The sequence below is a fragment of the Pan paniscus genome, chromosome 10 (assembly GCF_029289425.2).
Source record: "Pan paniscus chromosome 10, NHGRI_mPanPan1-v2.0_pri, whole genome shotgun sequence".
Classification (NCBI taxonomy): domain Eukaryota; kingdom Metazoa; phylum Chordata; class Mammalia; order Primates; family Hominidae; genus Pan; species Pan paniscus.
This window is the reverse complement of record NC_073259.2, coordinates 131,363,371-131,389,049: the sequence shown is the minus strand read 5'-3', so window position 1 is coordinate 131,389,049 and position 25,679 is coordinate 131,363,371. Positions and strand designations below refer to the sequence as shown.

The 25,679-nt window shown below is 45.6% G+C and overlaps 1 protein-coding gene across 6 annotated transcripts in view; it reads left to right on the top strand.

The window, feature by feature from the left end:
* Window positions 1-12,504, top strand: part of SBNO1 (strawberry notch homolog 1) — a 75,598-nt gene extending 63,094 nt beyond the window's left edge. For all 6 annotated transcript variants that reach the window (XM_024931036.4, XM_003812104.7, XM_055096320.2 and 3 more), the window contains 2 exons: window positions 3,440-3,633; window positions 5,589-12,504. In XM_024931036.4, the coding sequence (XP_024786804.1) occupies window positions 3,440-3,633; window positions 5,589-5,731 (337 nt within the window). In that variant the 3' untranslated portion in view covers window positions 5,732-12,504. The remainder of the gene's footprint in view (window positions 1-3,439; window positions 3,634-5,588) is intronic.
* The last annotated feature ends 13,175 nt before the right edge of the window (window positions 12,505-25,679 follow it).

Genomic DNA, 25,679 nt, shown 5'->3' with positions numbered 1-25,679 from the left:
CACTTTGTGACCTCGTATAGTCTTATACTCTGCAAATCATAGTTTTCTCCTCATTGTTCTCTCCCTCATTAAGTAGTTAATGCTCTTACAGTATCTGGCCCACTTCATGAAAAGGAATATGAGATGTAAATGAATTTTAGCTTGAGGGGCTTTTTGTTTGTTTTGATTGTTTGGGCTGTTCTGCAGGTAGATAAGTTGGCTTTGATGTGAGTAGTGCTTTTGGTTTTCATTATGAGAGTAAATTAGTGCCACTGAAAATTAGAAAAAGTCTGTAAGATAAAATGTTTTAAAAGGTAGGCTGGCTAGGCACCATTGGCTTGCTGGTAGTACCAGCACTTTGAGAGGTCGAGATGGATCACATGAGTCCAGGAATTCAAGACCAGCCTGGCCAACATGGTGAAACCAGGTCTCTACTAAAAATAAAAAAATTAGCAGGGCATGGTGGCAGACGCCTGTAATCCCAGCTACTTGGGAGGCTGAGGCATGAGAATCGCTTGAGCCTGTGAGGCAAAAGTTGCGGTGAGCTGAGATCGTGGCACTGCACCCCTGTCTGGATGACAGCAAGACGTGGTCTTAAAAAAAAAAAAGTTTTAAAAGTTAACCTACTAACTTAGTTTTTTTTTTTGTTTTTTTTTGTTTTTTTTTTTTGAGATGGTGTCCTTGCTCTGTCACCCAGGCTGGAGTGCAGTGGCACGATCTCAGCTCACTGCAACCTCCATCTCCCAGGTTCAAGCAGTTCTGCCTCAGCCTCCCGAGTAGCTGGGACTACAGTGCCTGCCACCATGCCCAGCTAATTTTTGTATTTTTAGTAGAGACAGGGTTTTACCATGTTGGCCAAGCTGGTCTCGAACTCCTGACTTTGTGATCTGCCCACCACGGCCTCCCAAAGTGCTGGGATTACAGGCATAAGCCACCGCGCCTTGCCCCTACAAACATTTCTTTTTTTTTGAGATGGAGTCTCGCTCTGTCACCCAGGCTGGAGTGCAGTGGTGTGATCTCGGCTCACTGCAAGCTCCACCTCCCAGGTTCTTGGCATTCTTCTGCCTCAGCCTCCTGAGTAGCTGGGACTACAGGCACCCGCCAACCATGCCCGGCTAATTTTTTATATTTTTAGTAGAGACGGGGTTTCACCGTGTTAGCCATGATGGTCTTGATCTCCTGACCTCGTGATCCGCCTGCCTCGGCCTCCCAGAGTGCTGGGATTACAGGCGTGAGCCACTGCACCTGGCCTAAACATTTTCTAAAACATTTCCTCTGGGGACAGTGCAGTGGCTCCTAGCACTTTGGGAGATCAAGATGAGAGGATTGCTTGAGGCCAGGAGTTTGAGACCAACCTCCTCAACACAGCAAGACTCCATCTCTACAAAAAATTAACTTAAAAAACAACAAACATTTGCTTTGAGTTATAGCAAGAAAAGTGTCCTATATACCTACATTTAACACTGTATTAGATTCGTCTTGAGTTAGTACTAACCAGAAGGGCATCTTTATTGATGAATATTCTGAAGATAATTTTAACCAGAAAACATTGATGGTATTTCTCCATTTTCTCATTTCTTCTTAAATTTACATGTAGCCTCTCGCTCCCCTCCCACCCCTTTCCATCTCTCTAGATTGCTGAGTCCTTCCCACTAATGTGATTTAGAACCAGTGTATCAGTAGTTTCATAATATAGAAATAACTGGCAGGATCTTCCCCCCTCCTTCTTTTCTTTTCACAGGTATTGCTTGTTTTTTCATGGCAGGATCTCTCAGGATCTTTTTTCTTTTTTAAACAGAGGGCTTGAGTGCAATGGCACCATCTTGGCTCACTGCACCTTCTGCCTCTCAGGTTCAAGCGATTCTCGTGCCTCAACCACCTGAGTAGCTGGGATTACAGGCATGCGCCAACACACTTGGCTTTTTTGTTTTTTGTTTTTTTTTGAAGACAGGGTCTTGCTATGTCGCCCATGCCAGAGTGTAGTGGCCTGATCTTGGCTCACTGCAAGCTCCGCCTCCGAGGTTTACGCCATTCTTCTGCCTCAGCCTCCCGAGTAGCTGGGACTATAGGTGCCCACCACCACACCCTGCAAATTTTTTGTATTTTTAGTAGAGACGGGGTTTCACCGTGTTAGCCAGGATGGTCTGGATCTCCTGACCTCATGATCTGCCTGCTTCGGCCTCCCAAAGTGCTGAGATTACAGGCGTGAGCCATCGTGCCCAGCCAGTTTTTGTTGTTTTGTTTCGTTTTTTTTTTGAGACGGAGTCTCGATCTGTTGCCCAGGCTGGAGTGCAGTGGCACGGTCTCGGCTCACTGCAAGTTCCGCCTCCTGGGTTCACGCCATTCTCCTGCCTCAGCTTCCCGAGTAGCTGGGACTACAGGTGCCTGCCACCACTCCTCGCTAATTTTTTGTATTTTTAATAGAGACGGGGTTTCACCGTGTTAGCCAGGATGGTCTCAGTCTCCTGACTTTGTGATCTGCCCGCCTTGTCCTCCCAAAGTGCTGGGATTACAGGCATGAGCCACCGCACCCAGCCCACACCCGGCTAATTTTTGTATTTTCAGTAGAAATGAGGTTTCTCCACGTTGGCCAGGCTGATCTCAAACTCCTGGCCTCAAGCTGTCTGCATGCCTCAGCCTCCCAAAGTGCTGGGGTTACAGGCATGAGCCACCATACCTAATTATTTTAAACTTTTTGTAGAGATAGAGCCTCGCCATGTTGCACAGGCTGGTCTCAAACTCCTGAACTCGAACAGTACTCCCTCCTCAGCCTCCCAAAGAGCTGTGATTACAGGCATGAGCCACCCTGCCCAGCTAGCAAGATCATTTTATAAAGTAGCAATATTGCAGTAAAATAATGGATATTAAAATGACTAAAATGCTTCAACAGATAGCAAACACAATAAATTCAACCCTTTTTATTGGGAGGCAGGCCCCTGAAAAAATCGTGGTTTTAAAAATCAGCCTGATACCTTAAATTGGAAATGATAACCCAATGGGCCAACAGAATTATAATCTAAGAAATAGTAAAGGCAATACTGCTGGAACATTGTTTATTTGAAATTTGAGGCCAAGAGCGGTGGCTCACGCCTGTAATCCCGGCCCTTTGGGAAGCCAAGGGTGGATCACCTGAGGTCAGGAGTTTAAGACCAGCCTGCCCAACATGGCAAAACACCGTCTCTACTAAAAATACAAAAAAACAAAAAAACAAAAAAACAAAAAAGTCCCAGTTACTCGGGAGGCTGAGGCAGGAGAATCACTTGACCCTGGGAGGCAGAGGTTGCAATGAGCCGAGATCGCACCACTGCACTCCAGTCTGGGCAACAAGAGCAAAACTCCATCTCAAAAAAAAAAAAAAAAGAAAAGAAATTTGAGTTGACCTTGTAAACCTTTTAGAAACATGTGTCTGTGTGCATATATAGACACTCACATATATGTATTTCTTTCCCATTTTTCTTAGGCGCGGCAATTGCAAAAAAGCAAGCTTGGGGCTAGTTTGTGAAATAGGTCTTCGTTGCCGTACATATTATGTATTATGTGGTTCAGTGCTGAGTGTCTGGACAAAAGTTGAGGGTGTTCTAGCATCTGTCAGTGGCACAAACGTGAAGATGCAGATCGTGCGGCTAAGAACGGAAGATGGGCAACGGATTGTAGGTGAGTCTAATTTTTGTTTTGGTTTGAGTTGCAGGGAAAAATCGAATCCGACTTTTTTCTCATTGCTAATATCTTAGCTCTATTCCACATGCATCTAACATCTCTTCCAGTAGTGGGTATGGGACCCATTTTATATTTCTTACAAGGTTGAACAGAAGTTAAGCCTTCAAACAGACATTGTTGGTTCTGGTTGAAGTTATGATGTGGTCATCTCTTTGATGCTGCTCTCAGCTGCTCTTGCTCTCCTTCTCTACTCTTGGTGGCTGTGCAGGCTCCCTGGTGTGTAGACAGTTCAGCCTCTTGCCCAGGAGTTCTCCATTGAGCTAACTTAAGACTCTGGAACTCAAAAGCCACTGTGCACAGAGAATGGCTTGGTGTCCTGCAGGGAGCAAGGGCAGACTAGGCCAGCTGTTCTCACCGTGTGCTCAACTACAGGTGTCCAGGAAGCAGGGCAGCAACTGGACTCTGTTTGCTTATCTTGGTTTCGCTTACAGCAGCCTTCCTCTACCACGGATTGCATATCGGGAGTTCATGGGCCAAAGTCAGTCTATGGAATTTTTTTTTTTTTTTTTGGACACCAGTATTTTGGGATGTTGTAGGTTTTCATTTGAATTAATGAAAAAAAATTTTTTTTTTTTTTGAGACTGAGTCTCACTGTGTCGCCCAGGCTGGAGTGCAGTGGCGTGCTCTCGGCTCACTGCAACCTCCGCCTCCCGAGTAGCTGGGATTACAGGCATGCACCACCACACCTGGCTAATTTTTATATTTTTTAGTGGAGATGGGTTTTCACCATGTTGGCCAGGCTAGTCTCAAACTCCTGACCTCAAGTGATCCGCCCACCTCAGCTTCCCAAAGTGCTGGGATTATAGGTGTGAGCCACCGAGCCCAGCCTCATTTGAATTAATTGCCAACATTTAAAAATCAAGAGGTTTCATATAAAAGTCTAGATTTCCAGTTTCAAAAGCAGCCCATCAGCTGGGCACGGTAGTTCACCTTGTAATCCCAGCATTTTGGGAGGCTGAGGCAGGAGGATTGCTGGAGTCCAGGAGTTTGAGACCAGCCTAGGCAACACAGTGAGACCTTGTCTCTATTTAAAAAAAAAACAAATAGGGCCGGGCACGGTGGCTCACACCTATAATCCCAGCACTTTGGGAGGCCGAGGCAGGTGGATCATGAAGTCAAGAGATGGAGATCATCCTGGCCAACATGGTGAAACCCTGTCTCTACTAAAAATACAAAAATTAACCAGGCGTGGTGGCAGGTGTCTGTAGTCTCAGCTGCTTGGGAGGCTGAGGCAGGAGAATCACTTGAACCCGGGAGGCGGAGGTTGCAGTGAGCCAAGATTGTGCCACTGCACTCCAGCCTGGCGACAGAGCAATACTCCGTCTCAGGGGAAAAAAAAAAAAAAACATATATATGCATGCAGTAGATTTATCTGGAACATTGAGCCTTCAATCCTACATGCAGGACTTAAAGTTCCCTTAACCAGCACCCAGAGAGTATCCTTTCCAGTTTGCTAGTATCTGCTCTTCTAAGTTAACCTGTTTCGGTTAGCATTTGAATTTGCAACTTTTGTTCTGTAGTCTTTTGGTGCATTAATACATGACAAAGATGATATTTGCATGTTTGTGGAGCTTAAAAAGATAATACATAGAATAATAGATATTCTTGACCTCCTGTTAAAAAGAGAATAATAGATATTCTTGACTTCCTATTCCTCCAACAAGATAGCATTACACTAAACACATGCATATGCTTGGGTATTTGTGGGAAATGCTGTGGAAAAATCAGACTACATCTCAATGGCCATTTCATTTATTAGGTAGTCGTTTAATTTTTGTGTGAACTTCTTGTCCATTACACTTAATATTATGCCTCATTTGGAATCTGCTGTGAAGCTGTACAGTGTGGTTTCTTCTGGACACAACTTGATAAATTCTTGTTACTAATTACAGGTTTGATCATTCCGGCAAATTGTGTGTCTCCTCTTGTAAATCTCCTATCAACTTCAGACCAGTCTCAACAGCTTGCGGTCCAACAGAAACAGCTATGGCAACAGCATCACCCTCAGAGCATCACCAACTTCAGCAACGCATGAAGAACAGACAGGTTTCAACATGGATGGATCTGAAATGCTGTTGAAGCATATCATTTGCATAAAAATCAGGGACAGTTTCCAAAGAATTATATATTTTTTTCAGTTGTGCTCTCTAGTTAGTTTTTTTGGGAGTAAGGACAAACCTGGAATAGATAGCAAAACTGAAAATCAGCAGTGCTGATGGTGGTACATATGTCTTTCCTTTAGCTTCTCCCCTGATAATTCCCATCTGCTTTTACTTTGGGTGAGCAGAGGGGGATGTGTGCGTGCGTGTGTGTCAGTCTGTTTGTGAGTATGTTAAAGGCTACAGACCACAGTTGGTTTAAAATGCTTGGAACTTCCCAAACTGGCTTTACTTTATGTTTATACAGTGCTCAGGGTTAACGCAGTACATCCATGCCATTGCTGTGGGAGGTATCCCCGGATGCATGTGTTTTGAGTCTATAAATATAGAAAATATATATTGGTTTCTTTCTCCAAATTAATAGGTTTATTAAAGCATGAAATGAAAGGTTGCATATCATGCATTCAGGTTATTTTCTAATTTTTGTTCTGACAGTGCATGTCTTTGGAAGCATGCTGAAACAAGATTAACACAGGAGTCGAGTAACAGAGAGAAATATTTGTTAGATGTACAGCATTGGTTATTGCATTTTTATAGTGTTTATACCTGGGTATTGCTTCAAACCCTGCAGACCCCTCCTTCCCCTTCTCCCTGCCCTGGGTTTCTGGTCAAGGTAATGAATACATACATTTTTCTGTGATAAAACTCTTAAAAGTTAATTTTAATGTATTAATAGTATTCCTAATGTGTGCTGCAGAAATGGCTATGAGCCTCTTAAATTTACATTTTCAACTTAAAGGTAGTTTTAGAAGGAAGTACAAATTGGCTTTCATCTTGCAAACAATCGTTTTTTACTTCATTATCTTAATTTGCTTTGTCACTCATAAAAAGGAAACCATACTTGAGTTGTAGACAATGAGGAAACACTTGAGGCTTCTGCTGTATGTTTTTTTGTTATTGTTGTTATTGTTGTTACTCAGTAACTTGAATATTGTTTAATGTGTTGTAAGACGTAGAGTTTATCTCAAGCTGTTAAAAATGGTAATGTACAAATGTGAATAGACACTTATCTATATAATATGGGTAAGTTTTGTTTCGCCTATAATAGATGTTTATAAAAACAAGTGAGGGGACAGTTGGTCTTTTTATCTTTTCTTTCTTTCTTTTTTTTTTTTTTGCTTACACAGGTTGCACTATTGAAAAATCGAGATTGTATAAACCTGGTAAAAAGCTGCAAGATGCCAAAATCTTGTAGATGTCAAATAAAAAGTTATGATACTAACAAGAAGTGGACTCTTGTTTAGGCCCTCACTGGTGACCTTCAGAAGTAGTCTGTGACGGGGACTCAGCAGAATTTGTGTGTTGTCTCAGCATTCCAGGTAGCCTTATAGTTTGGCTTAAAACTTATCCCTAAAATGTAAGATGGCATTGAGGGAAAGGGTATAATGATAGTACTTCTGAATGTTTTTAAAGTTGAATTGTTTGTAAACTTCTTGCAGAATTGGGTGAGATGTGTGTTAAAACTGACAGAAACCTGGCTGAAAACTTAGGGCGTTCATCCTCTTGTGTCTCCTTTAGCCTGAGTTTGGTTATGTCAAGCTTACCGTAAGTTTTCTTAGGATTTATTTATTCTTGGTGCCTAAAAGAATAAATTGAAAGTACTTTCTGTTCTTTGGCACATTTTGCCCAGCGGATGCAACTTCTATCCTCAGTCCAGTTCATATATCTCAGGCAGTGATCCATTTTGTATCAGCCAGTTTCCCTTGTTAGGGCCACTAGACCCGGCTGGCAGCCAAGAGCAGCACTCTCCCCACCTTCAGCAGAACTTCTCAGCTCATGTGTGTGTTTTTAAAAGCAGTAGGCAGCTTCCATCAGCAATGGAAGTGTCCCCCACTCCAGCGGAGGTGCAGTCGCTGGACCTGAGGAAGTGGGGAAGCATTACAAACCCTCCTGCAGTAAGAATGGCAGAGTTGGGAAGGATCTTCTCTCGCAGGCTGTTGGCCCAACTCCTCTTTTCTGTGTATGAGGGCATCTTAGTTTTTTATGGCGTTTTCAAAGCAGCATATGAGGATTCTTAGCATGCAGCTAAGTGACAGCCCCCATGGCCTATGATGTAATGTTTGCTCTGGACTAGCCATCTTGATAAATAGGAGTGTATGTATCTTAGGTTCTTTGTAGAACAGCTATTTTTTTTTTTTTTTTCTCATTAAAAAGGCCTCTGAAAGCTCTCTCAAAATGGACCTCACAAAGGCAACCAGTGTGAATGGATGGGAGCTGGGGTGCTGCATGCCCAGGCTGGTCATGGTGTGTGCAGCACCCAGAGAGTTGCACCCACCCCTTCTTCAGGTGGACATCCGACCTTTACACTGTGGTCTTGCAAAAATCAGCGAGTTAGTTTGGCCGCCCTGTGAAGCTTCAGCATTCAAGGTCCTCTTCTGTTAAAACCCAACTCGTGGCCGGGTGTGGTGGCTCACGCCTATAATCCCAGCACTTCGAGAGGCCGAGGCAGGTGCATCACTTGAGGCCAGGAGTTCGAGACCAGCCTGGTCAACATGGCAAAACCCCATCTGTACCAAAAAATACAAAAAATTTGCCGCTGACTTCTGTAAAATAGGTCCATTCATTGCAGGATCTAAATGCCACACCTGAATTCAGAGGCCTTGTTTAATTAACCCCATGTCCACTTTGCCTCTGCAATGCCTTTTTCTTTTTAGCAATATGGCTCTGAGCACAAAGATTTGGTTGGAAATCATGTTCGTGTTTTCAGAGTTTACAGCGTCAATTGTACTGAAAACCACTTCCAGAGTCTAAAGCAGCTCAGATGTTATCTCTGGGGGAATTAGTGTTCCCCTCATTTAGCAACCTCCATACCACAAGGTCTCTGTCTGTAGTTACTGGGATTATCCAGATATACTATCAATGATACAAATTCATAGGAGTATTAATGCATTTCTTTAAACACAACTTGATTAAGAAGCAAATATGTTAAGCAGTTTTCTTTTTCTGCTGCTAAATTACAGTTAGATACTTCAGTATCTTCTCTTTACATGTGTATATAAATTAGTAAGAACCTGCATCCAAAGCAATGTAGTGTGTGTATGTATCTATATATATTTATTCTAACTCAGCACTTCAGAAGCCTTTTTGAGTTACAACAATATTTTAGTTTGCTTCATCTGTAGAGGTAAAATTTCTATATTACCAAGCTCCAGAGGAATATGATATTTTACAGGCACAATTTTCTGGCTGTAGCCCCTGGGGCATTCATTTGCTGGCCTCCGTGGGATGCTGTTAGCACAATTGTTAGCCGGCAAGAGAAGAAAGGCTACGAGGACAGCATTTATAATTGTAGAATGGGAGCCTTCTTCCCTCTCCCCTCCACTTTCATTTTAGCATGAGATAAAAAAACAATAGATTGGAAATGATTGTTGCATCTCACTTCATGGAAGTAGGGGCAGAAGTTCCCTCTGGATCCTTTTCTTGACAAGCAGTCAAGAGGAAGGTCCCCATACACATGTACCTGTGTGATACTTGGTAGTTTCTAAGAATGGTGCTACATAAGCGTTGCTGTTAGGCTGGGATCCTATTAATGAACGTTTGATTAGTTCAGGCCTCCCAATGGCAAAGGCAGACACTGTGGAGATGGACATTTACTGACTCCCCTTCTGTGTGGCTTCGGTCTCCCTGGCTAACACCACACCTGTGCGTACTGCACTCGGCCCACTTTGCTGCAGAAACGTAGCAAGCGTTTCATGTCAGGGCTACAGCTGGAGCAAAAACTGCAAAAAAAAAAAAAAAATGTCTCATTGAATGCCAGTTGTCTGATACAAATGCAGTGTCTTTTAAGTGACAGAAACACACCTAAATACCTGCAACTCAAGCTCGCTAGCATTTTTTTTTTTTTTGAGTACTTGAGATAAAATCCAAAACCCACCCTCTAATTTTGTGCTGTATTTATATATATGTACATAAATGTATATATATAGAAATGTCGAGTTCTTCTGGATTCTGAATGTAAATAATTCTTGTAAATTGGGACTCCGCCCACCTGTTTCTCCCTTTTCCCTCTTCCCTTCAGCTCTATTTATTCTTTTCTTGACTTTCCCATATGGGGCATCTTATGACTTTTTTTTTTTTTTTTTAGAAAAGTATGGAAAACTTTTCATTTAGAAAAGTATTTGTTCCTGTATTTTAGAATTCAGTTTTGCATCTTTGCTGTAGAATTCCTGTTTTGTGTTAATGTTTTTTACTGTGTCTTATTGTGTTGTGTGCAATGCATTGTACTGGGGGGATGCACTTGAGTGCCATTTCTGATACTGTCATTGTATGACTGCTGATGCTCATTTATGTTGTTCTTTGGAAGCTATAGTGAGCCTGATGTTTTCACATTTTAAAAAATGCTTCCTGAGACTTCTTTAAGCTCCTCTAACTTCTTCAGTGCATTTGGGATCAAACTTAGCTCTTAGATCAGCAAACCTGACTTGCTTCTACTTTTGCAATTTTTCAGGCCTTACCATATTTCTTATCTCTGTCTTCCCACCTGATAGGAAAATCTTGCAGATTTGTAACAGTGGTTTCTGGCCTGCTGCTGCAGCAAATTCCCTATGTTTATTTAAGAAGTCGGGCCTATAGTTTTAACCTACAAATGATGAGTAATTTACTTGCAATGAACACAGGTAGCCTGCTGCTGTTTATAACCTGTTGAGGATATTTATAGCAGGCAGGAGGCAGGCCTAGTGTGTTATTGACAGGTGACTTTAGAGAATGTACATTGGCTGGGTGCGGTGGCTCACGCCTGTAATCCCAGCACTTTGGGAGGCCGAGGCGGGCGGATCATGGGGTCAGGAGATTGAGACCATCTCCTGGCTAACACGGTGAAACCCCGTCTCTACTAAAAATACAAAAAAAAAACAAACTTAGCCAGGCGTGGTGGCGGGTGCCTGTAGTCCCAGCTACTCAGGAGGCTGAGGCAGGAGAATGGCGTGAACCTGGGAGGCAGAGCTTGCAGTGAGCCCAGATCGCGCCACTGCACTCCAGCCTGGGCAACAGACGGAGACTCCGTCTCGAAAAAAAAAAAAAGAGAGAATGTACATTAAGGAACAATTGTCCTCCAAAAGAGAGCCAAGCAACTGCTCTGGAGCCTCCTAGGCTGACTCTGCTGGAGGGTGAGACAAGCAGATTCCCATTGCAGCACTGGTCCCTGGGGTCCCCTGAACAGCTGTGCTCTCCACCCTTGTATTGGTGAGTGGATCTTGACTACATCAGCCGTAAGCCTAGAAGCAGAGCTGGATCGAGGCGTTTTTAATAATTCGAGTTGGGAAGACCCGGATGGTTCATCAAAATGATGGTGTTGAGCACCCGGGAGGCAGACATTGGGTATTTGTTCACAATTTTGCACCTGTAAGAAAATGTTCCTTTATAACTTTCAAGGATTGCCGTGAGCATCTTTGGGGCCTTTTCATTCATGTACAAGTTTCATTCATTACTATTCAACTTGGTAGACTTGGTGAGAAACGTAAAAGCATTCTGTATTTGGATCAGTCTTGGGAACTAAATTTGTCGTGAATTGGGGCCTGTCACAGATTGCCTCCAGTGTGCATCCTCCACGCAGACCCTCCTTGCTCAGTCTCCCTCTGGCGCCCATGGGGAAGCCGTGCTGTGGTTGGCAGTGCGGCCATCTGGGCTGCCGCAACGTGGCAGGGCACCGTCCAGCAAGACTGCCCCTTAGTGCAGGGCTAAGCAAGGAAAAGAAGAAGCCCAAAAAAGCGGGTTCTTTTTGATACTTGTAATTCAGGCGTCCTCCAGAGTGAAGGCCACTCTGCAGGCCCCTGGTGACAACCTGTCTGGCTTTTCCACTACGGGCCCCTAACCAGTACCCTGCCCTTGTGGCCCATTTGTGCCTGGGCAGATGTTTCTGGCCAGCAGACACTGAAGGCCTTTTTGCTGTGACAGTATTTATGGCACTGAAGAGGATAAAGAAGCTTGAGCCCTCTTTCTGACTCCCACTTTATGGGGCAGAGAGAGCTTTTTTTCTACATAGCACATTGCAGTCTCACCGCTATCAGAAAAATATCCTGTTCATGGTTTATACTGAATTTGCAAACTACTGATATGATTTTTCAATAACCACTTGTATCTTCCATCATCCATGAGAGGTGGGAAGAGGTACACTGTATCTCTGCAATAAAACTTTGGCCAGGTTCTACCTCCTCTGAGCAAAGGATACTTTTCTATGTAGGTGTAGATGGTTCTCCTTTACTAATCTGACATGTGCATCTGGAGACAACATCTGATGGGATCCAAAGACAACTTGAAACAAAGGTGGATGTCAGCTCTTGGTGTGTTTTCATTTGGTTCTCTTTTTTAAATATCCCTTTTGTTATCGCTCCTGTTGTAGCGTGTCCATCAGTGTGTGAAGGGTGTGCCCTGTTCCAATGATACTGCATTGCTGCATCCAGCCTTTCGTGGGAGCACGGTACCAAGCGTCCGGAATTGATTATCCCGACCATTTTTGATATGTAACTGAAAAATTTGGTCTCATGCAATAAAAATGTACTGGCTGCATTTTAGCAAGGTTTATTTACTCTTGCAAGTAAAAACGATCAACCGTGAAGCGTAACAAATTCTGTATTTAGTTTTTTTTTTGTTGTGGTGGTTTTTGTTTCGTTTTTTGTTTTTGTAAGATTCTAAATAAATTAAATACGAGTCACGGGTTGTGCTTTCTTTGGGCGCTGTCTTCGCAGATCTCATGAACATCTTCATAGTGTCTTTATAAAATGTAAGTGCTGTCACCGTGCCTTTGCAGATGGCACAGGCACTGAGTCAGGGAGCCAGCCAGGGTGGGGCGGTGCCCAGCCCAGGTGCAGTGTGTGGGCCCGGAGTGGGCTGCTGTCTTGGACTGCTGCGGAAGGCGGTGGGAGGGAGAAAGGGCTGGGATGCGAGTGGGAATCTGAGCAGCGTTTAGTGCATGGCTTGTCTGGGAGTTTCTTTGTGATTATTTCAAATACTTGGGAGAAGGATGTTCAAATTTTAGCTTGAAATGCGTAAGGGTATTCGATCAAATTTGTAAATAGCATTAATGTTTAGGGGGGATTTAACCTCCTGAATATATGAGATAATTGAGCATTAATTGAGGAACAAGTCAAAAGGAAGTGTTTTAACTAAAATTTGATTCAGTATTTTTGAGTTTGAAAATTGAAAGAAACAGGTTTTTAAATGTATAACCTTAATAAATTGTGCATTGGCCAGGCACGGTGGCTTACACCTGTAATCCCAGCACTTTGGGAGGTCGAGGCGGGCGGATCACCTGAGGTCAGGAGTTCAAGACCAGCCTGGTCATCGTGGTGAAACCTCGTCTCTACTAAAAATACAAAAAGCTGGCGAGGTGGCGGACACCTGTAATCCTAGCTACTTCGGAGGCTGAGGCAGGAGAATCACTTGAACCTGGGAGGCAGAGGTGGCAGTGAGCCGAGTTTGTGCAATTGTACTCCGGCCTGGGCAACAATAGCAAAACTCTATCTCAAAAAATAAAAAATAAATTGGGTATTTATATGTTTTTTGGTTTTGTTTTTTTTTTTGAGACAGAGTCTCACTCTGTCGCCCAGGCTGGAGTGCAGTGGCGTGATCTCGGCTCACTGCAACCTCTGTCTCCCGAGTTCAAGGGATTCTCCTGCCTCTGCCTCCCAAGTATCTGGGATTACAGGCGCCCGCCACCATGCCCAGCTAATTTTTGTGTTTTTATTAGAGGTTGGGTTTCGCCATGTTGGCCAGGCTGATCTCGAACTCTTGGCCTCAAGTGATCCACCTACCTTGGCCACCCAAAGTGCTGGGATTACATGTGTGAGCACCCTGCTGAGTATTAATTTGAGTAAGAAATAATGGCCGAAGGCCGGGCATGGTGGTTTAGGCATTTAATTCCAGCACTTTGGGAGGCCGAGGCGGGCAGATCATGAGGTCAGGAGATCGAGACCATCCTGTCTAATACAGTGAAACCCCGTCTCTACTAAAAATACAAAAAATTAGCTGGGCATGGTGGCGGATGCCTGTTGTCCCAGCTACTTGGGAGGCTGAGGCGGGCAGATCATGAGGTCAGGAGATCGAGACCATCCTGTCTAATACAGTGAAACCCCGTCTCTACTAAAAATACAAAAAATTAGCTGGGCGTGGTGGCGGACGCCTGTAGTCCCAGCTACTTGGGAGGCTGAGGCAGGAGAATGACGTGAACCTGAGAGGCAGAGCTTGCAGTGAGCCAAGATCGCGCCACTGCACTCCAGCCTGGAGGACAGCCAGACTCCATCTCAAAAAAAAAAAAAAGAATGGCTGCTTGTATTGGCTCATGCCTGTAATCCCAACACTTTGGGAGGCCAAGGCGGGTGGATCACTTGAGGCCAGGAGTTTGAGACCAGCCTGGCCAACATGGCAAAACCCTGCTTCTACAACAATAAAATTAGCTGGGCATGGTGCCATGTGCCTGTAGTCCCAGCTACTTGTGAGGCTGAGGGGCAGGAGGATTGCCTGAGCTGGGGAGGTGGAGGCTGCAGTGAGCCATGATTGCTCCACTGCACTCCAATCTGGGTGACAGAGTAAGACCCAGTCTTAGAGGGTAAAAGATGAAAGAGCAAACTTTGGATCGTGCCTCCGCCAGCCCCCTTGTGTTTTTCTGTTAGAATTCCAGGCTGCTTTGACCTTCCTTCCCTTGGGGTTTTGCTCACCCTCAGTCTTGTTTTTGCTTCACCTTGGGTTGGCCTGGGCCCTGTTGACATTTGAGCCAAGTCATTCTTTGCAGTGGAGGTATCCTGGGCACTGTCGGATGTTGAACAGCATCCCTGGCCTCCACCCACAGATGCCAGGAGCACACATCATCCCCACATTTTTAACAACCCAAAATCTCTCCAGACGTTGGCAAATGTCTCCTGGGGGGCAAAATCAATCCTGGTTGAGAATCACTGCTCTAGGCAAATTAGTCATAGAGGAGAAAGCTGGTTGTGTGTGTGTGTGTGTGTATACATGTGCATGTGTGCTTTTTACATATGAACAAAGGGCACCACCCCCGAGATACAGAAGATACAAATGTTAACTGGCTGGGGGTTTGGAGTATGTACAATACAATTTCCATAAGTATGAATATTTATCAGCTAGTCATTTGAGAGCATGATGTAAAGAAGCCATCTGTGGAGGCCTTTATGAGAGAGAAGAGGCTAAAAGAAATGTGCCGAATGCTTATTTTTAGAGTCCGATTCTCAGTAAGTTGGCTCCATCCTCTAACGCTGCCCACTCTGGGTGGTAAGTGCCTTACTGGGTTGAGAGGGGCAAGGGCCACACTATTGGGTCTGAATCATCTTTTTTTTTTTTTTTTTTTTTTTTGAGATGGAGTTTCGCTCTTGTCACCCAGGCTGGAGTGCAGTGGCGCCATCTCGGCTCACTGCAACCTCCACGTCCCGGGTTCAAGCGATTCTTCTGCCTCAGCCTTCCGAGTACCTGGGATTACAGGTTCCTGCCACCATGCCCGGCTCATTTTTTGTGTTTTTAGTAGAGACGGGCTTTCACCATGTTGGGCAGGCTGGTCTTGAACTCCTGACCTCAGGTGATCCGCCTGCCTCGGCCTCCCAAAGTGTTGGGATTACAGGCGTGAGCCACTGTCCCTGGCCATCATCATCTTTCAGTAAAGAAATATCACTGTGGCCAGGCACAGTGGCTCACACCTGTAAGCCCAGCACGTTGGGAGGCTGAGGTGGGAGGATCAACATGAGGTCAGGAGTTCAAGACCAGCCTGGCCAACATGGCAAAACCCTGTCTCTACTAAAAATACAAAAACTAGCTGGGCTTGGTGGCGGGCACCTACTGTAATCCCAGGTACTCAGGGGGCTGAGGCAGGAGAATCACTTGAACCGGGGAGGCGGAGGTTGCAGTGAGCTGAGATCACGCCACTACACTCCAGCCTGGGTGACAAGGCCAGACTCCATCTCAAAAAAATAAAATAAAAACTGAGTATCATGCAAAGGTAGGATAGCTAGATGCCTGTTAAATTAGTCTGAATACTTCATGTAACTTTTTTTTTTCTCTTTTTGAGACACAGTCTCGCTCTGTATTTTTAGTAAAGATGGGATTTCACCATGTTGGCGAGGTTGGTCTCGAACTCCTGACCTCGTGATCCACCCACCTCGGCCTCCCGAAGTGCTGGGATTATAGGCTTGAGCCACTGCGCCTGGCCCAAACCATATGAATTGTAGGAAATTCAACAGCATGAACCTGTAAGTCGTGTTTTGTGAAGATACCTAAACTGGTGGTAGGAACAAGAGGCCCTACAGTCTCTTCCACCTCTACTCCTGGATACAGGTAAATTATACAAAGCTCTCAATTCCTGCATTGATGCTGGATTTCTGTTTAGCTTTCTGTTCCCACAGTTTCTGCTTTTTGTGTGTATCTTATTTGGAGGTACCTTTATGAAGATAGGTTTATTGTGTCCTCAAATGTCCCATTTTTTTTCCCTGCCTATGGGGAAATAGGCTTAAGAAACAAATTTGTGGCCAGGCGCAGTGGCTCATGCCTGTAATCCCAACACTGGAAGACTGAGGCGGGCTGATCACTTGAGGTCAGGAGTTCGGGACCAGCCTGGCCAACATGGTGAAACCCTGTCTCTACTAAAAATGCAAAAATTAGCCGGGCGTGGTGGTGGGTGCCTGTAAGTCCCAGCTACTCGGGAGGCTGAGACAGGAGAATCCCTTGAGCCCTTTAATCCCAGCTACTCGGGAGGCTGAGGCAGGAGAATCACTTGAGCCCGGGAGGCGGAGGTTGCGGTGAGCCGAGATCGCGCCATTGCACAGCAGCCTGGGCAATAAAGTGAAACTCCATCTCAAAGAAAAAAAAGAAAGAAACTTGTGTGGACTAAAAGAGGAATTGGCCAACTATGGTCCATGGGTCAAGTCCAGCCTGCCACCTGTTTTTCATTGGCCTCATAAGCTGAGAATGGTTTTGAGAACATTTTTAAATGGTTGGAAAAAATAAGAAGAATATTTTCTAACATGTGAGAAGTATGTGAAATTCAAATTTCAGTGTCCATAAATAAAGTTTTATTGGAACACAGCCATGCCCATTCTCTTATGTATTGTCTCTGGCAGTGTGAGAGCTGCGACAGCACCGTTGCATAGTTACAGAGTCTATATGGCCTACAAAGCCTGAAGCATTAATATTTGCTATCCAACCCTTTATATAAAAGGCTTGCCAGCTCCTGGTCTAAAAACAAGAATAATGGGCCGGGCACGGTGGCTCACGCCTGTAATCCTAGCATTTTGGGAGGGCAAGGCAGGTAGATTGCCTGAGCTCAGGAGTTCAAGACCAGCCTGGGCAACACGGTGAAACCCCATCTCTATTAAAATACAAAAAAATTGGCTGGGCATGGTGGCATGCGCCTGTAATCCCAGCTACTCGGGAGGCTGAGGCAGGAGAATGGGTTGAACCTGGGAGGTGGAAATTGCAGTGAGCCGAGATCATGCCACTGCACTCCAGCCTAGGAGACAGAGCAAGACTCTATCTCAAAAAACAAACAAACAAACAAACAAAAACAAGAATAGGCCGGGCGCGGTGGCTCACGCCTGTAATCCCAGCACTTTGGAAGGCCGAGGTGGGCGGATCACGAGGTCAGGAGATCGAGACCATCCTGGCTAACACGATGAAACCCTGTCTCTACTGAAAAAATACAAAAATTAGCTGGTGGTGGCACATGCCTGTAATCCCAGCTACTCGGGAGGCTGAGGCAGGAGAATGGCGTGAACCCAGGAGGCGGAGCTCACAGTGAGCCTCGCAAGATTGCGCCACTGCACTCCGGCCTGGGTGACAAAGCGAGACTCCATCTCAAAAAAAAAAGAATAATGGCAGAAACAAAACTGAAAATTAGGACTGGAAGTGGTGGTTCCCGCCTGTAATCCCAGCACTGTGGGAGGGCAAGGTGGGTGGATTGCTTGAGACCAGGAGTTTGAGACCAGCCTGGGCAACATAGGAAGACCCCATCTCTACAAAAAATAAAAATTAACGGGGCATGGTGGCTTATACCTGTGGTCCCAGCTACTCGGGAGGCTGAGGTGGGAGGATTTTGTGAGCTCGGGAGGTCAAAAAAATAAAAAATAAGTAAATTTGGGAGTAGACCCCTGGTCATAGCCCAAACTGATAGAAGGAATTGTTGTATGTCCCCAGCGCACAAACCATGCTGGAATCAGCAACTGCGATGTCTTAGTCATGATACTTCACCCACCTATTTGTTAGGTTGTGAAATGATGGGTCTGGCCGCCTACGTGACTAGTTTCTTACATCAGTGGTCTTCAAGTCTTTTTGGTCACATACTCCAGATTCAAAAGATTTCTAGGCCGGGTACAGTGGCTCACGCCTGTAATCTCAGAACTTTGGGAGGCCTAGGTGGGAAGATCTCGAGCCCAGGAGTTCAAGACCAGCCTGGGCAACAGGGCAAGACCCCATCCCTACAAAAAATACAAAAATTAGTTGGGCGTGGTGGTGCACCTCTGTAGCCCTAGCTACTTGGGAGGCGGGGGTGGGAGGATTTCTTGAGCCTGGGAGGCGGAGGCTGCAGTGAGCCAAGACAGTGCCACTACACTCCAGCCTGGGTGACAGAGCGAAGGACACTGTCTGAAAAAAAAAAAAAAAGTTTCCAGTGCATACCTCCACCTCTAGCATTGCTTATTAATTGACTTGTAAGCTATAGCAGCTGCTGTCCTGATATGTACGCTGTATGTCCCATATAAATAGAAGCTCTAATATTCCCTCCTGTGGGTCACCATTCTCACTACCTGGGGTAGGCACAGTCCTCGTTGGAGCTGATTGCTTCAGAATGTTTTTCAGTGTTGGAATCAGTTCCAGAATAATGTAAGGGCTTTCTCTATGGCCATATTTTCCTGAACGTCCTTGGTCTCAGCTGATCTTGGAAACTAAGCAGTGCGAGGCTTGGTTAGTACTTGGATGGCAGACCACCTCGGGATACTAGGTGCCATAGGCTAGACCTAAATCTTACAATACTGGGGGGAAAAAAAGATATTTTCAAAAAAATAAAGGTTGACCTGGTACGGTAGCTCACGGCTGTAACCCCAGCACTTTGGGAGGCCGAGGCAGGCCGAACACTTGAGGTGAGGAGTTTGAGACCAACTGGCCAACATGGTGAAACCCGTCTCTACTAAAACTACAAAAAAAAAAAAAAAAAAAAAAGCCAGGTATGGTGGTGGGCAGCTTTAATCCCAGCTACTCGGGAGGCTGAGGCAGGAGAATCACTTGAACCCGGGAGGCAGAGGTTGCTGTGAGCTGAGATCGTGCCATTGCACTCCAGCCTGGGCGACAAAGCAAGTCTCCATCTCAAAAAAATAAATAATAAAAATAAAAACATCCTTTCTAGGCTGGTTTTTCGTTTGTTTGTTTGACATGGGGGTCTCATGTGTTGCCCAGGCTGGAGTGCCGTGGCGTGACCTTGGCTAACTGCAACCTCCACCTCCCAGGTTCAAGCGATCCTCCTGCCTCACTCTCTCAAGTAGCTGTGATTACAGGAATGTGCCACCACGCTCGGCTACTTTTTATATTTTTGGTAGAGATGAGGTTTCGCTACGTTGCTCAGGCTGGCCTCAAACTCCTGACCTCAAGTGATTTGTGCGCCTTGGCCTCCCAAAGTGCTGAGATTATAGGTGTGAGCCACCGCGCCTGGCCAAGTGCTGGTGTTTTTTGTTAGAGAAAATGGCGTGCGTGTTACCTGTCTTCTTAGGATGTGAAGTGTTGAGAGAATCCTTAGTGATCCATCCTATCAAACCTCCCTGATCTTACAGATGAAACTAAGGCCTGGGGATGTCAAGCGAGTTCTTTGAGGCCTAAAGAAGGGTTTACGGCAGATGTGGAGCTAAAGCTTGTGTCTCCTGATGTTCTTCATACTACACTACTTCCCTGGGCTTTCCTTCTCTCTCCATTTACCTGCTTGCTCCCTGGTAAGCCACTCTGTGAAATATCCATTAAACCAGTAAAGAACCACTCTAAGGCCAGGCACAATGGCTCACGTCCCAGCACTTTGGGAGGCAGAGGCCGGAGGATTGCTTGAGCCCAGGAGTGCAAGACCACTCTGGGCAACATGGTGAAATCTCACCTCTACTAAAAATACAAAAAGGCCAGGCGCAGTGGCTCACACCTGCAATCCCAGCACTTTGGGAAGCTGAGGCAGGCAGATCACTTGAGGTCAGGAGTTCAAGACCAGCCTGACCAACATGGAGAAACCCTGTCTCTATTAAAAATAAAAAAATTATCTGGGCATGGTGGCACGCACCTGAAGTCCCAGCTACTTGGGAGGCTGAGGCAGGAGAATCGCTTGAACCCAGGAGGCAGAGGTTGCACTAAGCCGAGATCGCCCCACTGCACTCCATCCTGGCGACAGAGCAAGACTCCATCTCAAAAAAAAATAAATAAATAAAAATAAAGAAATTACATTGAAAACTATAGAACATTGTTGAAGTTTAAAAAATTAAATAAGACCTAAAATATGGAAGGAGATCCTGTGTTCTTGGATTGGAAGACAATATTGCAATTAAAATAGCCGTACTCTCAAAATAGATACACAGATTTAATACAAGCTCATCAAAATTCCTATTGTCTTTTTTTTCTTTTTTCTTTTTTCTTTTTTTTTCAGAAAGGGACAAGCTGATCCTAAAACTCATATGGAAATAAATGAAAGTAACTCAAAATAGCCAAAAGCAGTCTTGAAAAAGAAGAACAAAGTTGGAAGACTCATACTTCCCGATTTCAAAACTTACTATAACGCTACACAAATCAAGGCAGTGTGGTACTGGAATAGGGATAAACAAGGTGAACAGTGGAATAGAATTAAGAGCCTGGAAATAAACCTTCACACTCATCATCAATTGATTTCCAACAATGGCATCAAGACAATTCTGTGAAGGAAAGGAATAGTTATTTATTTATTTATTTATTTATTTATAATTATTATTTTTTTGAGATGGAGTCTTGCTCTGTCACCCAGGCTGGAGTGCAGTCGCACGATCTCGGCTCACTGCAAGATCTGTCTCCCGGGTTCACGCCATTCTCCTGCCTCAGCCTCCCGAGTAGCTGGGACTACAGGCACCCGCCACCACTCCCGGCTAATTTTTTTATTTTTATTTTTATTTTTAATAGAGACGGGGTTTCACCGTGTTAGCCAGGATGGTCTCGATCTCCTGAACTCGTGATCCGCCCGCCTCGGCCTCCCAAAGTGCTGGGATTACAGGTGTGAGCCACCGCGTCCAGCCGGAAAGGAATAGTTTTTTCAACAAAATGTGCTGAGAGAAGTTCAAGACCAGCCTGGCTAAGATGGTGAAACCCCGTCTCTACTAAAAATACAAAAAAATTAGCCGGGCGTGGTGGCGGGCACCTGTAATCCCAGCTACTCAGGAGGCCGAGGGAGAGAATTACTTGCACCCAGGAGGCAGAGGTTGCAGTGAGCCGAGATCACACCACTGCACTCCAGTCTGGGTGACAGAGTGAGACTCCATCTCGAAAAAAAAAAAAAAAGTGCTGATATGCACATGTAAAGAATGAATTTGGATCCATCTCACACCATATACAAAAAATAACTAAAAATGCTTTAGGAGGCTGAGGCAGGTGAATCACCTGAGGTCAGGAGTTCAAGACCAGCCTGGCCAACATCGTGAGACCCCATCTCTACAAAAATACAAAAATTAGCCGGGCACGATTGCAGGTGCCTGTAATCCCAGCTACTTGGGAGGCTGAGGTGGGAGAATCACTTGAACCCAGAAGGCAGAGGTTGCAGTGAGCCAAGATCATGCCATTGCACTCCAACCTGGGCAACAGGGCAAGACTCGTTTTAAAAACAGAAATAGAGACCGGGCGTGGTGGCTCATGCCTGTAATCCCAGCACTTTGGGCGGCCAAGGCGGCGGATCACAAGGTCAGGAGATGGAGACCATCCTGGCCAACACGGTGAAACCCTGTCTCTACTAAAAAAAAAATACAAAAAATTAGCCGGGCGTGGTGGCGGGCGCCTGTAGTCCCAGCTATTCGGGAGGCTGAGGCAGGAGAATGGCGTGAACTTGGGAGGCAGAGCTTGCAGTGAGCTGAGATCGTGCCACTGCACTCCAGCCTGGGTGACAGAGTGAGACTCTGTCTCAAAAAAAAAAAAAAAGAAAACAAAACTAGGGGCCTGGCGCAGTGGCTCATGCCTGTAATCCCAGCACTTTGGGAGGCCGGGGCGGGCAGATAACCCAAGGTCGGGAGTTCGAGACCAGCCTGACCAACATGGAGAAATGCCATCTCTACTAAAAATACAAAATTAACCGGGCATGGTGGCACGTGCCTGTAAATCCCAGCTACTAGGGAGGCTGAGGCAGGAGAATTGCTTGAACCTGGGAGGCAGAGGTTGCAGTGAGCTGCGATCCCACCATTGCACTCCAGCCTGGTCAACAAGAGCGAAACTCCATCTCAAAAACAAAACAAAACAAAAAACAAACAAAAACCTAGGCCGGGCGTGGTGGCTCACACCTGTAATACAGCACTTTGGGAGGCTGAGGCGGGCAGATCACAAGGTCAGGAGATCAAAACCATCCTGGCTAACATGGTGAAACCTCGTCTCTACTAAAAATTCAAAAAATTCGCCGAGCGTGGTGGCACGTGCCTATAGTCCCAGCTACTCGTGAGGCTGAGGCAGGAGAATGGCTTGAACCCTGGAGGCGGAGGTTGGAGTGAGCCAAGATCACACCACTGCACTCCAGCCTGGGCAACAGAGAGATACTCCATCTAAAAAACAAAATAAAACAAAACAAAACTCTTCAAATAAAATGGGTGAGGCTGGGTGGGTGGCTCACACCTGTAATCCCAGCACTTTGGGAGCCCGAGGCAGGGGATCACCTGAGGTCAGGAGTTCGAGACCAGCCTGACCAACATGGTGAAACCCCATACCTACTAAAAATACAAAAATTAGCCAGGTGTGGTGGCGCATGCCTGTAATCCCAGCTACTCGGGAGGCTGAGGCAGGAGAATCACTTCAACCTGGGAGGTGGGGATTGCCATGAGCCGAGATCGTACCACTGCACTCTAGCCTGGGCGACAGAGTGAGACTTGGTCTCAAAAAAAAAAAAAGAGTTCAAGACCAGCCCCCTGTTCCTTAAAAAAAAAAAAAAAAAAATTCTGGAGTAATACATTTGTTCAAAAGAAATAAAAAAGATACAAAAATTAGCCAGTTGTGGTAGCCTATGCCTGTAGTCCAAGCTATTTGAGAGGCTGATGCAGGAGGATTGCTTGAGCCCAAGAGTTCAAGGTTGCAGGGAGCTAGGATCATGTCATTGCACTCCAGCCTGGGTGACAGAGACTCTGTCTCTTAAAAAAAAAAAAAAAAAAGAAGTGCAGTTTCACTATGGAAAGCAGTTTGGCAGTTCCTCAAAAAGTGAAACAGAGTTATCATTTGACCCACCAACTCCATTTCTGAGTATAAAACCAAAGGAACTGAAAACATGTTCTCACAAAAGCTTGTACACAAATGATGACAGCAGCACTCTTTGTCATAGCCATCATAGCCAAAAAGTACAAATAACTCAAATGTCAATCAACTGATTAATGGATAAACAAAATGGGGTACATTCATACCATGGAATATTCAGCCCTGAAGAGGAAGGAAGTGCTGGAATGCCACCTGCTACAACATGGATGAACCTTGAAACATTATGTATGGCAAGTGGAAGAAGCCAGACACAAAAGGCCACATAGCGTACCATTCTATTTACAGGAAATGTCCTGAATAGGAAATCCAACTAAATTAGTAGTTGCCTAAAGCTGGAGAGAATGAGGAATGAGAAGTGACTACTACCGGGTATGAAGTTTCTTTTTATTTTATTTAATTAATTTTTTTTTTTTTTTTGAGACAGGGTCTTGCTCCATCACCCAGGCTGGAGTGCAGTGGCAGGATCTTGGCTCACTGCAACCTCTGCCTCCCAGGTTCAAGCGATTCTCCTGCCTCAGCCTCCCAAGTAACTGGGATTACAGGCACCTGGAATCATGCCCAGCTAATTTTTGTGTTTTTAGTAGAGGCTGAGGAGGGTGGATCACTAGGTCAGGAGTTTGAAACCAGCCTGACCAACATGGTGAAACCCTATCTCTACTAAAAATATAAAAATTAGCCGGGCATGGTGGCGGGCTCCTGTAGTCCCAGCTACTCGGGAGGCTGAGGCAGGACAATCTCTCGAACCCAGGAGGCGGAGGTTGCAGTGACGCGAAATTGCACCACTGCACTCCAGCCTGGGCGACAGAGCAAGACTTCGTCTCAAATAAATAAATAAATAGGCCGGGCACAGTGGCTCACACCTGTAATCTCAACACTTTGGGAGGCCAAGGCAGGCAGATCGTTTGAGGCGAGGAGTTTGAGACCAGCCTGGCCAATATGGTGAAACCCCATTTCTACTAAAAATACAAAAATTATCTGTGCATGGTGGCGGGCGCCTATAATCCCAGCTACTCAGGAAACTGAGGGATGAGAGTCGCTTCAACCCAGGAGGCAAGTGCAGTGAGCTGAGATCATGCCACTGCACTCCAGCCTGGGCGATAGAGCGAAACTCCCTCTAAAAAACAAACAAACAAACAAACAAACATAAATAAATAAATAATAAATAAATAAAATAAAAAATAAATAGGCCAGGCGCAGTGGCTCACACCTGTAATCCCAGCACTTTAGGAGGCTGAGGAGTGCGGATCACAAGGTCAGGAGATCGAGAGCATCCTGGCTAACACAGTGAAACCCCGTCTCTACTAAAAATACAAAAAAAAATTAGCTGGGCGTGGTGGCGGGCACCTGTAGTCCCAGCTACTCAGGAGGCTGAGGCAGGAGAATGGCGTGAACCTGGGAGGCAGAGCTTACAGTGAGCTGAGATCCTGCCACTGCACTCCAGCCTGGGTGACAGATCGAGACTTTGTCTCTAAATAAATGAATAAATAAATAAATATCAAATGGGGTGGGCCGGGAGCAGTGACTCACCCCTGTAATCCCAGCATGTTGGGAGCCCAAGGCGGGCGGATCACCTGAGGTCAGGAGTTCGAGACCAGCCTGGCTAACATGGCGAAACCCCATCTCTACCCAAAATAACAAAATTAGCCGAGCGTGGTGGCAGGTGCTTGTAATCCCAGCTACTGGGGAGGCTGAGGAGAATCGCTTGAACCTGGGAGGTGGAGGTTGCAGTGAGACAGGATTGTGCCATTGTACTCTAGCCTGGGCAACAAGAGCGAGACTCCATCTCAAAAATATAAAAATAAAAATAAATAATAAAATAAAACAGGGTGATAATGTTCTAGAATTAGGCCAGGCGCGGTGGCTTACGCCTGTGATCCCAGCACTTTGGGAGGCCGAGTCGGGCGGATCACGAGGTCAGGAGATCAAGACCATCCTGGCTAACATGGTGAAACCCTGCCTCTATAAAAAATACAAAAACAAAAAAAATTAGTTGAGCGTGGTGGCGGGCGCCTGTAGTCCCAGCTACTCAGGAGGCTGAGGCAGGAGAATGGCGTGAACCCAGGAGGCAGAGCTTGCAGTGAGCCGAGATCGCACCACTGCACTCCAGCCTGGGCGACAGAGCAAGACTCCAGCCTGGGAGACACAGTAAGACTCTGTCTCAAAAAAAAAAAAAAAAAAAAGTTCTAGAATTAGATAGTGGTGATAGTTGCACAACTGCAAATATGCTAAAAATCACTGAATTATATACTTTTTTGGGGGGTGAGGGGACAGCGTCTCACTATCACCCAGGCTGGAGTGCAATGCCGTGATCTTGGCTCACTGCAGCCTCAACCTCCCCGAGGTTAGGGTGATCCTCCTACCTCAGCCTCCTAAGTAGCTGGGACTACAGGTTAGCCTCCGCTC